Source organism: Sander lucioperca, chromosome 22, assembly GCF_008315115.2.
Source record: "Sander lucioperca isolate FBNREF2018 chromosome 22, SLUC_FBN_1.2, whole genome shotgun sequence".
In the NCBI taxonomy this organism is placed as follows: domain Eukaryota; kingdom Metazoa; phylum Chordata; class Actinopteri; order Perciformes; family Percidae; genus Sander; species Sander lucioperca.
The window spans coordinates 24,832,686-24,846,670 of NC_050194.1; the positions used below are offsets into that span (position 1 = coordinate 24,832,686).

Consider the following 13,985-nt stretch of genomic DNA (forward strand, 5'->3'; position numbering starts at 1 on the left):
ACTATACTTTCATTGAATTTTGAGTTGTTTTATTCAATTCTATAGCATTTGAAAAAAAATGCACATACATTCCTCTAATAGTGATTTTCAACCACTGTGCCGTGAGAGGTCGTCCTGTGTGCCGTGGGAAATTATCCGATTTTACTTAATTGGTCCAACAAAATTTTTTTTATTGAGTTACTCCAAATAATTTGCCATTGTTTCGCATCTGTGCCTGCAATGTGATGACTGGCAAAGAAATTAAATACTGTTCTGTCAGTAGGTGGGAGTATAGCGCAATAATGACCTTGTTGATTTAAGACAATAGAATTACTGCCACAAGGTGGCAGTGACAGGATGTAAGCAGGGCCGAGATCATCGATGTAAGCCTGCAACAGCCATGGATACATTTTTTAAAAGGAAAAATGCAGATTCTGATCTTATTAGGCTACAATGTGTCAATTTGTAACATTTTTGGTTGGTGGTGTGCCGCGGGATTTTTTTTTATGTAAAAAAATGTGCCGTGGCTCAAAAAAGTTTGAAAAACACTGCTCTAATATTATTCAAAATAATTCATAATTGCAGATTTTTTGACTCAAAATTAGGTTAAAAAAAATCCAACGAGGTTTATTGACCATGACTGTAACACTAGTGGTAATAAGTTGGTGTCTGTGACGTGTATACAGTACTGGGGGTGGTGGAAAAAAACGTCAACAGTAAAAAAATTTAAAAAAGTGAAAAACATTGAAAAAAAAAGTGTCCAAAAAAAAGGGACAAAAAAGTCAGATAAAGGGTCAAAATCACCGCAAAAAATGAGTCACAAAAGTGTTAATTTTCTATTTTGAGAGGATAACAGGTGCATGGTCGGCGGGGGAAGACAACACGAGGGTTAAACATTCATACAAAGTTGTTAACTAAAATAACTGACTGTGAAATAATCCGATACATCTCAAATCAGCTTAATTTTCTGAAGTTTGTTCATTGATCTTCAAAATAACTGTTTATAAAAGGAGTTAATTTCAGTTTTATTCCAGCAGTTTCTTTTTTATCGTTTGCTCAATCAGATTTTTCTGACTGGCCGAACGAGCCTGTTGTTCGAACACAGAAGCATTACTTGAAGCCTGACAAGATGGATTTTCGTGCGATATGTGATCCAATCTCGAGAATCCAGCTGCAGCGCAAGATAAGAAAACTGCCACACTGTTGGGAAAAATGTTACAAATGTATTTGCACAAAAGAAGATGTTCCACATAGTTTCTTTACATACATATTTACAAACTCCTGGGATACTTTACAACCTTGTCTATTATACAAACAAAAATGTTTGTACACCACCTCTCAAACACATTCATTTTATAAAGATTAAAGTTAGGAGGCATTGAGTAGGTTTGCATGCACACTAATATTCCACGATTATTCACAATATGACAATGATACAGGTCACGAAAAGAGCATATTCGTTTTGGATATTCTGAATAACGCCTTTTTCCAAATATTTTTAGATGAAGACGTTTGATATTCCGGTATTATTCATTCTTTGGAGATGTATACAGCGCATTCAGGATATTGCTGTCAATCAGGGTTTTTAACCACAGTTTGTGACCTCTTGTCCGTTTACGGCTTACGGTCAGCTCTGTGCGTTGCTATGGTTACTGTACACAAACCAAACAGCCAAGCGTTTGCAAGGCTGTGGTAGAGATGCATGGTCAAAAGATATGAAGGAGAAACACAGCTACCTTTAAACATTATGAAAGACTTGGATATCTACAAGTTTTTGAATATGTGCACTCGTCACATCGTCGACGTTTTCAAGAAGCTGGTTGAAGGAATCAAAGAGGGAGGCTGTGTTCACGCTCTCCAACAAGCCCGCCACCGCTGGAACACTTGGTGAAAAAAAATCCTATTTTGCACAGCTGCATGTAAACAGGAATATTAGTTTTCATTAGCCATGTGAACAGCTCAGTCGTAATGGTGTCTTTTTTGTATTAAGGGCAAAAACCACAATATTGTGTGCATGTAAACGTAGTCAGTGAAGAAAAACTAAAGATAAACTAAAGAAAACAGACTAAAGAAGATACCTCAGGGAGATGATAGACTACATGCCACTTTAACATTTCAAGCCATTACTCCCTTTTTTCCACTCATGCATCAAAGTCTGAGGTTTTATAGCTGAGCTATACCAGACCTATCTGTGGAAAGAGAAACTTTCTTTTGGGACTGATTGAGTCGCAACATTACATTAGAAACAAACAAAGAAAAAAAAACTGTTATTTCAGTTAATATTTCAAAAAGACTTTCCTATCAAGTTGCTAAAAGAATATATATAATAGCATTAATAACAATGCAAACGTGTTAAAATCGCAGAGCTGTACTCTACGATTCTTCTTCTTTAGACAGCGCCTGGGGATGAGAAACACGACACACGTAAGAATTGGTGAAACAACCAAAAATAATGTGATTATTCAGCGTATGTCACTCAAAATTCAAGTCACCTGCTTGAGGAACTGTCGTCCAAAATAATTTGTAGCCATATTCTTTAAGCTGGTCCTGCTTCCCACTTTACAGCGCACATAGCCGTACAGGTTGGCCCCTTGCAACACCACGCCCATGATCACCACAGGCTGCATGGGGGGGGGGTGACAGTCAGTCAGAGTTTAACAGTTCGGATTTGAAAACACTGGAACATTACACACTCATTAACACTCTTTAACCTCCTCCCCTCTGGCAGGCGCTACAGATCCCTGCGCACAAAAACAACCAGACATTATACAGCTTCTTTCCCACTGCCATCACTCTACTGGACTGCTGATAAGTGGGGTCATCCCCACTTTGGCCACTCACCTACTTCTACACACATTACATACTTATCATTCCAATATTAATATTGCACACTACTTTGCACTTCACATCCCACTCCATGTGTACTTTTCTTGATATTATGTCTTATTTGTATTTTTGTATATTATGTTATGTGCCTATATGTACAGTATATTATTGTCTCTATTGTACAGTATGTGTCTATATTACTATTTGTCTACTAAATGTTTACTACTACATGTCTATTTGTTGAGTGTAAAGAGAGTTAAGACCTACCGAAGTCAAATTCCTTGTGTATGTAAGTATACTAGGCCAATAAAACTGATTGATTAAAAATGGTCGGTAATATTCCATATTTCTCTTATCAGTAGGTCCCATCAAAAACTAATAGTGAATGCATCTACTAACAAGTATTTTGTTTGTATCAAAGTCTGATATATCTTCTTCACTCCATTGTTGTCCAAAAAAAACATCAACGAGCCACACTGTTGCACTGGGGACCATGTTCCTTCATCACTATCAGGGTTCAACGATAAGGGTTGCCCGATGGCCCGGGGCAAGTAAAACACCACGTCGGGCAAGTAAATATCAATCATTTTTTTCCCCCGATCATTATCGTATCATAAATTACGTTATCGTTCTCTATCCCTCTACGATGTTTTGTGAAGTCCAAGGCAGATAAAAGTGGGTCATTTTTCAAGGGAATGTCTTCCTTCAGAAAACAAAATGCTGGTGTGCCGTGATAAAAGCAAGCAGCATCTCTTGCATGGGGGCTAAGAGGGCTGCCGACAACCCCCCCTCCGAACCCTTGCCAGTTCGTTTACGTTATTTGAACACTGAGACAAGTCAAATACAGTGGCACTTACACGTTTATGAACCCATGCTAAAGTTGACTAAAAAGAGGAATTAAAAAAAATCATCTTTTGGAAATTGATCTTAATGCCTTAATTAAAAAAATGAGGAAAAATCCAACCTTTAAGGACACCATTTTCTTTGTGAATGAATAATGTATCATATATAAATAAATGTTCTTCCTTAAAATACAGGGGGCATAAGTAAGTACACCCCTATGTTAAATTCCCATAGAGGCAGGCAGATTTTTATTATTAAAGGCCAGTTATTTCATGGATCCAGGATACTATGCATCCTGATAAAGTTCCCTTGGCCCCCACATCATCACATCCCCTTCACCATACCTAGAGACTGGCATGGGGTAGCCTACGTTTACGGTAGATAGATAACGGTAGACTACAGAGAAAGTGTGATATTTTTACATCCATTTCGGAGCGATAGAGGAAAAATATTTCAGTGGACACATTAAGTGGAACCGAAATTTGCGTTCTAATCCGGTCCGATTCCTACCGGTTGCGTAGGACCGGTTCCATAGTGGAACCGGATTTCGGTACCCAACCCTATTTGTCGTATTTGATAACCACTAAAAAAAAACAACAAAAAAAAAAAAAACACAATTTGTATAGGGGCCAGTAAAAATGGACTTTTGGCAAGTGAAAAAAAATAAAAAAATAAAAAAACCTTAACATTGAACCCTGACCATGAACACACAGACTGTAGTTTATTTTGACTCAATCCCACACACACACACCATCCTGCTCACTAGAGCACCAAATGTGGATTAATGCACCGCTGAAAATAGTCCCCAACAAATGCACCATTTCCTCCCGTTTGAGTTATGTTCGTTAAATTTCTGAGCCTTTTTAAAAGATGAAACAACAAATGTATGGGGCATTGTTGAAAATATTCACATATTCAGTAGGAACCAGTGGGCTTAGTGTGGCCGAGTCTCAAACAGGCTAGGAGAGTCGGAAAGTATCGACAGACTAACACAACGATGATTTGTTGAAAATAAGAAAATTACAAAAGAACAGCAATTCAATCCTTTAAAGTCAAGAACTTACCACCCATTTAATCTTAAAGGAAAACAGGGTGCTGAAAGCAAAGACGACCCAGAGCACCGGACAAACAATCAGTCCGATCCAGAAGATTCGGGACTCAGAATCTGCCGCCGGTTGCTTCCCGGTACCCTGAAGAAAACAGGATATTCTCACAGTAAGGACACCTGCAAATACTATAAAGCCTGATAAGTAAACACGTGTATTTATCAACTCCATACAGTACAACAGGTCATGTGAGGTTTAGGATCCACAAAACGACTACTGCAACACCAAAGCAACATGGAACGAGCTAAGGGGCATCTTACCTTCCTGGACTCAAACACCCAGTGGTTGCGTCCGTCATCATCTACCTGGTTCCACCACCGCAGACTAACCATCAATCTTCCAGTGATGTTCTGGAAATACATCAGGGTTTCCCCCAGAAAAGTTGTTAGGCCCCGTGGCAAGTGGCCTTTTTTTTTTTTTTGAAGAGGACCCGGCCGGGGCCAGTCACAGACTGATGGCAGCGTTAATGTAGAGCCCAATAGTTTCTGTGACAACAGAATCACGGACGGAATCGCGTAATTGAGAATTTAAAAAAAGCTATAAGACAGATTCCATAGGGCTCTACATTAAGTCAGTGCTAAAAGCTAACTGGAGATTTGAAAATATGACTATGTCTAAGTTTCCAAACGAGACGCCCCACTGTAACTAGTTTAAAAAACGTCTTAAAAATACATTCAAATTCCCCCCCTCAGTGGCTTAGGCCTGGTGGGCCACCAGGCTTAGAATACACTGGGGGAAACCCTGTACATATTATATTTTTGGCCTTAAAGCTATAGTGCTTAGTTTCTGTCGCCCCCATGAGGAATTCTAAGTAATGACAACAACACAGTCGGCGCATCCACATGACACAAGTTGCTAGTAGCCAAGGAGGACACGGAGGATTAAAAAAAACATGATGGACTCTTCAGAAGAGGTTATTATCTTCACTCGAGTTTCTGCGAGGGAAAGTCACCAGACGCCACAATCTTCTGAACATAGTCATACTGAGAAATCCAGAGAGAGTTGTGTGGAGCTGATAGTCTTCATTAGATTTGTAGCAACTCATTTGGCGATGGCTTGAATGTTACAGACGTTCATTAATATCAAAAAGTTACGCACTAAAGCTTTAAATTAATACCAGCATTGGAAAAAAAAAAGAATTCCTGTTGTTGACTAGAGAGAATGTATCATGTAAAACAATAGATACATAAAACACACCTTTACTGTCCAGAAGTCACAGGAGAGCAGAAGGATTATTGTGACCATGCAGGCGATGAAACTGCTACTAAAAATCTCACAGAGCAGGTACACGATGATGGCACTAACTCTGAAGAACAGGTGAAAGAAGGAAGCCACCGGATGCCTGGTAACAGAACACATTTAATGCAATGTTGAGCATGTTTTATCTGGTAGAACAACTCATACTTATTATTACAACATTGTCACAAAATGCTTCACAGTCAAAGAAATGAAATCACATGACTTCTAATAAAGTAAAATAAACAAATCAAAGATAAAACACCAGATTGAATATACAAGAACAAACATAAGATAAGTTTATAACAAATGACTGAATCAGAGAATTTTTGCTTTTTCATAAAATAAAAAAAGAATAAAAAACAGACTCAAACCAATTATTTAATTCTTAAAATAGTCGCCAATTCATTTAACCCTCCTGTTGTCCTCGGGTCAAATTTGACCCATTTTAAAAAAAATTCTTTAATCACAAAAGTGGGTTTCTTTCAACCAAATTTTCAGAAAAATAGCACGGATTGTTCCAGACAACGCTCTTCACAAGTAAAATAAATGATCAGCCCACTAATTTCTTTAAATTTGGATGTTTTATTAAATTTTATAGCATTCAAAAAAACATTTTTATGAAAGAACGTTGGAAAAAAAGTGACAAATTGTCCGCAAAAGCTTCAAAAACGTGGATGAAAAAAAAACAAAAACACCAAAAGGCGCAGAAAAAAAATTGACAAAAACATTGGGGGGAAAAGAAACATAAGTTTTGAAAAAGAGGACCAAAACGTTGAAAAGAAAGTTTAAATTTTGACCCAGAAAAACTAAAAGTTGCACGGTCGACAGGAAGACAACAACCTTTTTCACGCCAGACATGTTGACATGTCATAGTAGGAAAAGCACAGGTGTATTCAAGACCATTAATGATGGCTGCATTCAACTTAGGAGAGGCCCTGGTATTGTTCATGCTGACTCACTGAAATAGCTCACTGGGACACTTGATGGAATTGAGCCATCGTTAAGGTTATCAATTTCAGCTGTGCTTTTCCTACTATGACAAGTCAAAATATCTGCTGTGAAGAAGGTCCATAGCTGACAATTACTTGATTAATAGATTCATTTTGCAGCTCAAGTGCACTGCATTCAGCCTTCTTTCTCATGCAACAGTTACTTTGTATGCATATATTTCCTTTTCTGTATTCATTGCACCTTTCACCAAGTCAAATTCCAAATAGGTGTACTTATTGTGGCAATAAAACCTTTTCTGATTCTGATATCATATGTATACATATAATTTCTTTTTATATGCAAACATGTATGTACACCGCATAGTAGTCACATGTTTTTTTAACCTTGTTGTCCTTGTTATTTGCGGTACGTCTATGTCTAGCCGGAGTTAAATCCCTTGTATGTGTTCACTTAACTTGGCCGTTAAAGCGGATTTGAGAGAGTTAAATCCACCTGTTAACTTACCTAATATTCGTTTTCTTTGACCTTTTCCCTGCATCCTCCTCCGCGTCAAACAGAGACACGTCTTCGTCATTGTTATCCTGAGGGATCGATAAAGTAGATGCTAAACCCTCAGAGACTCGGAACACCAACAAAACTCATTTAAACTAAAGTTCATCTTTGTTTACATACTAGCTAGTCACCTTGCTATCGTTAGCTGGCTGTTAGCGACAGCAGTTTGAATGCATGCCAACGTATACAAGCCGAAAGTAAACACTGTTGTTGGTGTTTTTCAGGAGAAAAAAAAAAACTTCACAGTTGTACGGTGTTGGGGAAAAGGGGGACGCTAAATTAACGTTAGCTGTGTACGTGAGAAATGTAAATAGCTACAAAAGCTAGCGTGCTAGCTAACTACTTAGCAACAATAGCACGACAGATGTTCACTTTAGCTGGAAAATATTTTGTTTTGACGAGCTCATTTACTGTTCTTAGCTTTATTAGATGCCGCTACGTTGGACGGTTGACATATTTTACCTAGCAGGTAAAAGATAAACACTAAAAGTGTAACTTACGTCTGTTAGCATGTTGGCTATTGAGCAGGCTCTTCCTGGTTACGTCCACGGAAGGCAGAACGTCGTCGTTCTACTGGTGGTCTTCTTCTTCTTCTTTTTATTTCCGGCAGACTAGACGCATCTATGGCGTATTGCTGCCCTCCGCTGTTCTCTAATCGCTATTCACAACTTGATTAAAAGCAATTATCTATATATTTTTATATACTCCAATACGTCGCAAGTACTCCATCAGTTTCTTCAATTTGTTCCAACTGTCCAAATTCAATAAAGTGCATAAAGTAAAAACAGTTTCTCCAGTTGCACCCAGTTCTCTGAACAGTTTCTTCCTCTGAGGAGAGTACTTCCTGCACTGCACTAATACATGCTTCACTGTTTCCTTATCTCCACATTCACACTTTCCATCAGGATGTTTACTAATCAGAGCCAGCCCACTCCTCAGCCCACAATGCCCAAGTCTCAATCTGGATAAAACTACTGCATCTCTTCTCTTACATCTATGAGCACATCTTTCTTTCTCTACCATTCTTTGTACTGAATAATAAGTTCTCCCCTTCCTTTCACAATCCCATAAATTTTGCCACATTTCTTTTACTGACCTATTAATTATTTCTGCGTAATCTGGTGACCCATACTGCACATTGATTTGAACTCTTTCCTCCTGCACTGCTTTCTTTGCCACCTCATCTGCCTCCTCATTACCCTCCACACCCAGAACCCACATAAACCCCACCTCATACCCTGCTTTATGAATTCTATACAACACTTGCATAATTTCAACAAGCAAATCAGGTCTGGACTTAGATTTGGTACCTTTAATTGTAATTAGGGATGCAGCTGAATCACTACATATGACAGAATGTTCCTGTTTGTTATCTTCAACCCACCTTACTGCCCATAGAACTGCCACCAACTCTGCAGTAAATACTGATAAGTGATCTGGAATCCTACAGCCTTTTTTATAACCTATTTCAGGTATACTAATACCAAAAGCCACTTTACCGCTCTCAGGATCCTTCGACCCGTCAGTATAAATTTGTAGGTAGCCTCCCCACATTTGACACTGACGGGCTTTAATCTCCTCCACTACCCCCTCTGACATCTTTCTTTTGCTTGTTTTCAAAAAATATAAATCAACAATGGGATCTGGAATCAACCACAAAGGTACATCTGAACGACATATTGGTGGACACACATTCAAATTCACAATACCAATTTCATCTGCCATAGATTTAAGTGTTTCTGTAAAGTTTGTTTTGACCAATCTTGCTGTTCCCATAAACTCCCAATGCTGACTCAACAGGTTTTTTGTTGGTAATTTCCCAGTCTGTCCTTTTAGTTTCATTAAATACTTCAACCCCAGTTTACGTCTTCTTATATCTAACGGCATCTCCCCTGTTTCTATTAATAGCGCTGGTATTGGAGTTGTACGAAACGCCCCACCACACACTCTAAGGGCTTTTGCTTGGACTATATCAAGTTGACTAATCATTGAAGGGGCTGCTGACCCATATACCATACAACCATAATCAATAGTTGATCTTATCATTGCTCTGTATATCATCATCATAGAATTACTATCAGCCCCCCAATCAGACCCAGCCACACACCTTAGAACATTAATTATTTTCCCACATTTAGACGAAACCATCTCAATATGTTTCCTCCATGTCAGTCTTTCATCTAACCACATCCCCAAAAATTTAAGATGTTTAACTCTTTCAATAGTTGTATTATATATTTGTAACAGCCGTGTTGGCATTTTCTTCTTATGTCCAAATACCATGTATTTTGTTTTTTCTATTGATATTTTAAAACCCCAATCATTAGCCCATTCAGATACCCTCTCCAAACCAGTTTGAGTTTGACCAAAAATATAGGAAAGGTTCCTCCCTCGCTTCCAGAGGGCCCCATCATCTGCAAACAATGAAAAACGAAATTCTTTCCCCACTCTGCTAAACATACCATTAACTAGTATATTAAAAAGAACCGGACTTATAACGCTACCTTGAGGGGTACCATTCTCTACCCCAACCTCCTCTGATAATTCACTTCCCACCCTTACCTGAATTATCCTATTACTTAAAAAATTCTTTATCCAATTAAACATTCTTCCTCTGATTCCCGTATCATAAAGTGCAATGAGCAATCCCTCCTTCCAAAGCATATCATAAGCCTTTTCAATGTCCAAAAACACTGCAACAACGGCTTCTTTATTTGCGATGGCTTTTTTAATGTCAGTATCTAAATCTAAAACAGCATCCATTGTTGACTGATTCTTGACAATCCCATATTCACTCGATCCTCAAACTTGATCCAATTAGCTCTTTTATAATTAAGCCGCAGGGAGCACTGAACTGGCTCCTCAATCTGACACCTACCGAATTTACTAATTATTGGCACATGGTCACTTCCCATTGTATAAAGATCCATTGTTTCCCACCTACTGATCAATGCTAACTCTGCTGATGCAATTGTAATATCTATGGAAGATGTCATTGACCGACTTGTACTAAACCATGTAGGACGACCATCATTTAACACAATTAAATTATTTTTATCTATAAAATCTTCTACAATTTGACCATTTCTGTCTCTCTTCTCACCTCCCCACAGTTCATTATGAGCATTAAAATCCCCAACCCAAATCCCCGGTACACTAATTTTATCTACAATTTCCTGAAAGTGACTCTCTTCTAGTTTAATGCACGGATTATATAAATTCACAATAGAGATTTTCCCTCGATCAGTCCAAACTTCTGTAATGACACACTCTAACACTGTTTTTATTTCAATTCTTCTATACTGAATCCCATTTCTAATAAATGTATTTAATTTGTAATTTTCCCTATCTTTCCTTTCACATTTGTACCCTGGTATTATAAAATCTAATCTCGGATTTAACCAAGTTTCCTCAATACAAATAATTTCTGGTTTTTCTCCAAGACAATCTATCAAGTGTTTAAACTCTTACCCATTCGCAATAAGACTCCTAGCATTCCATTGCATTATGTAAAACATAATACAAAGGACACTAATCACCATCATATTCATCATGTCTGCTATCCATTTCCTCTTGCTCACTGTCGTCCAACTCTATGTGTTGACTCCCATTTGGTCTTTGATCTGCACTGTCCTGAGTATAAGTAAATTCCCATAATTCCTTTGGATTGATCCCCTTGAATCCTAAAAGTTTTTCTGCAGCGGAAGCAATTTCACGTGCCACATCTGACTTTTTGTTTGCCACCATTTTAACTCTCCACATTGCTTCAACCATGAATGCCAGTAGTCCTTTTTTGCTAATCACAACAGTGTCGTCATTAAGAGCACGTCCCTTTACTATTTCTTTTGCCTTGGCCTCCCCTTGATCTTGACTTACCCCACCATTACACTCCACTCTTCTCACTGCCTCAGCATAAGATATTTTCCCCTCTTTTCTTATTCTCTCCACATTTTCTGCTTTGACATAGTTTTGACAACCCCTGAAGGAAGCTGGATGTTCACCCCCACAGTTACAACATTTCACAGGTTCATTACATTCTTTTCCGTCATGCTCCTTGCTACATCGTCTACATCTTCTCTTTCCATTACACACAGCTGCCACATGTCCATATCTCTGGCACTGAAAACATCTCAAAGGGGGTCTATCATACTCTTTTACTGGGTAGCTCATGAACCCCAACATGACCCTCTTCAGTAGCACACCATCTTTAAAGGAGAGAAGGATAGGTATGGTTCCTCTACCATTTTCATTTCTACCCATACGTTTAACAGCTACAACATTACCGCCTTTTAAACTAGTCAATATCTCTTGCTCAGATACGTCCAATGGCACATTATACATCACTCCCTTTACCTCGGTATTCATTTTTGGTTTGAACACCTCTACTCCCTTACCAAGCACAGTTTTAATCTTGAGCGCCTTAGTTTGTTGCATTTCCGACTTACACATAATTGAAATCATTCCATTCTGCAAAATAGAGGCATGCCATATCACCAATCCCTTTTTTAAGTTCATTTGTCAATTTAAGGGGACTGACTGTAGAAAATCCAACCCCTCCTTTTACTTTAATCAGAACTTTAAATTCCTCATCACTATTTGGATTAGGCCTTATTGATTTAACCTGTGGGTTTTCCATATCACTATCCTGAAAGTTATTTCCTCGCTGTCTTTTGTAACTTGTCTTACTCACTGTGCTCCATTCCTCCCCACCCCCATCCGCTCCCTTGGGCATGGGCTGACTCTGAGTTTAAATTATCCCCAACTGTGTGAGAATTTACCGTTTTTAACAAGGTTCACTGGAAGTTTTTGTTTTTAGTTTTCCTTTACAGAAGACTCACCACACGACTTCCTTTCCACTTCGAATCTATCTACTGAGTTTGCTAGGACCTGCTCAGGGATAACGTTCCCGGACCTATACAGGCCGTCGGGCAATACCCCTTCAAACAGTTCCTCACAAAACCCACACTATCCAATCCAAAATCACACCTAGTCAATTAGACTCACGGCTCTCCGGTTACCCGGTGCGAAAGGAAGCTAAGTCTGTCTAACCTAAGTTAAAGACCAACAAACTTGTCTCCTTCAGGTTCTCACTACCTCCCCTAGCCAGCTGCTAACTGGCTCTGATCAATTGACCAAAAAAAAAAAAAAAATTACTCGTTATCTATTATTTCATTTCATTATCATTTTCTAAGTAATAATAACAATAACTTTATTCAGGACACAAATGGAAGGTCCATGGTACATTAAAAATGACAATATTCACAAGCATATAGCAATAAATATACAGTACAATCCATATAAATTAATAAAAGGTCAACAACCTTCACCTGTAATATACAAACAGGAACACTAATGTCTCCAGGGTCTAGATGCATACCTGACAGAGCTAAAATCGAGCTTGTATAATTCTGTTTTCTGAGACAGACATTTTACATACGATACGTGAAATACGTGTAAGTAGTCCGGTGCTTTTCAAAAATATATGTTTCCTTCTATTTATTTACGGAAACCCCACTTTCAACGACACCTTTAAACCTGATTTCCACTGGTCCTAACTCCTAACGTATGTAATACTGCTAACATGAGCCCTCTTTCTGGATTGTATTTCCTGCATGAAATCAGGACATGCTCCACCGTCTCCTTTTCCTCACACAGACTGCAGTGGCCTGTTTGGCGTTTTCCTATTATAAAAAGTGTACTGTTCAATCTGCTGTTACCAATTCTCAATTTACTGATAACTATTTGCTCTTTTCGGTTAGCCCCAATGTTTCTCACTCCTCCTACTTTATTTTGTATTGCATGCAAGTGTTTTTGTGCACGTTATAGGTTTACAAAGTGAAAAAGCCCAAAGTCCACCCCAAAGGGACTTACCATCTCCAACAGAAAACACTGTTCACAAACTGCTCCAAACAGCTCTATTGTAGTCCAGCCTTTACTTCAGAGACAAACGTGGTCACTTTGTAACACACATTATAATGCTCACCTAGCTGCTAGTGTGGTACGCCCTCATACTCTGCTTCTGACTGGCTAGTAGTCCTTACCTAGGTACTGTCAGGACACGCCCTCATACTCTGCTTCTGACTGGCTAGTAGTCCTTACCTAGCTACTGAGCATGTGCGACTCCCAACAAAGATGGAACAGAAGTGAGATGTCTCACTCTGTAGCTAAAACAGAGAGCTCAACACACAGGGTGAAAAGAGGAGCTGCAGCAATATGCAGTACAACAATAATATGGTGTTTTTAAAAAATGAAATCATGTAAACCTATTCTGATATAACCTCTAAATACAATTATGAACCTGAAAATGAGCATAATATGTGCACTTTAATGTCGTGGGGAAGCTTGAAATATGAACAAAAAGTCACTTTTTTTTGTGTGCAAATGAAGATACAAAGATTTATTTGCATACAGAAAAATGAAAACACCTTTAAATTCACAGTGGGATGAAAAGTAACAGTAGTCCCAAAGGTACACAGGAGGAGTAGGCCA

General features: G+C 38.5%; 1 protein-coding gene across 1 annotated transcript; it reads right to left on the reverse strand.

Moving 5' to 3' along the window:
* Positions 1–1,185: 1,185 nt before the first annotated feature.
* Positions 1,186–8,165, reverse strand: tvp23b (trans-golgi network vesicle protein 23 homolog B (S. cerevisiae)). The gene is made up of 7 exons (XM_031314793.2): positions 7,997–8,165; positions 7,449–7,525; positions 5,952–6,096; positions 5,015–5,104; positions 4,713–4,838; positions 2,472–2,600; positions 1,186–2,379 (listed from the first exon to the last, which is right to left on the reverse strand). The coding sequence occupies exons 1-7, from the start codon at positions 8,006–8,008 to the stop codon at positions 2,353–2,355; spliced, it is 606 nt and encodes a 201-aa protein (XP_031170653.1). The 5' UTR covers positions 8,009–8,165; the 3' UTR covers positions 1,186–2,352.
* Between the last annotated feature and the right edge of the window lie 5,820 nt (positions 8,166–13,985).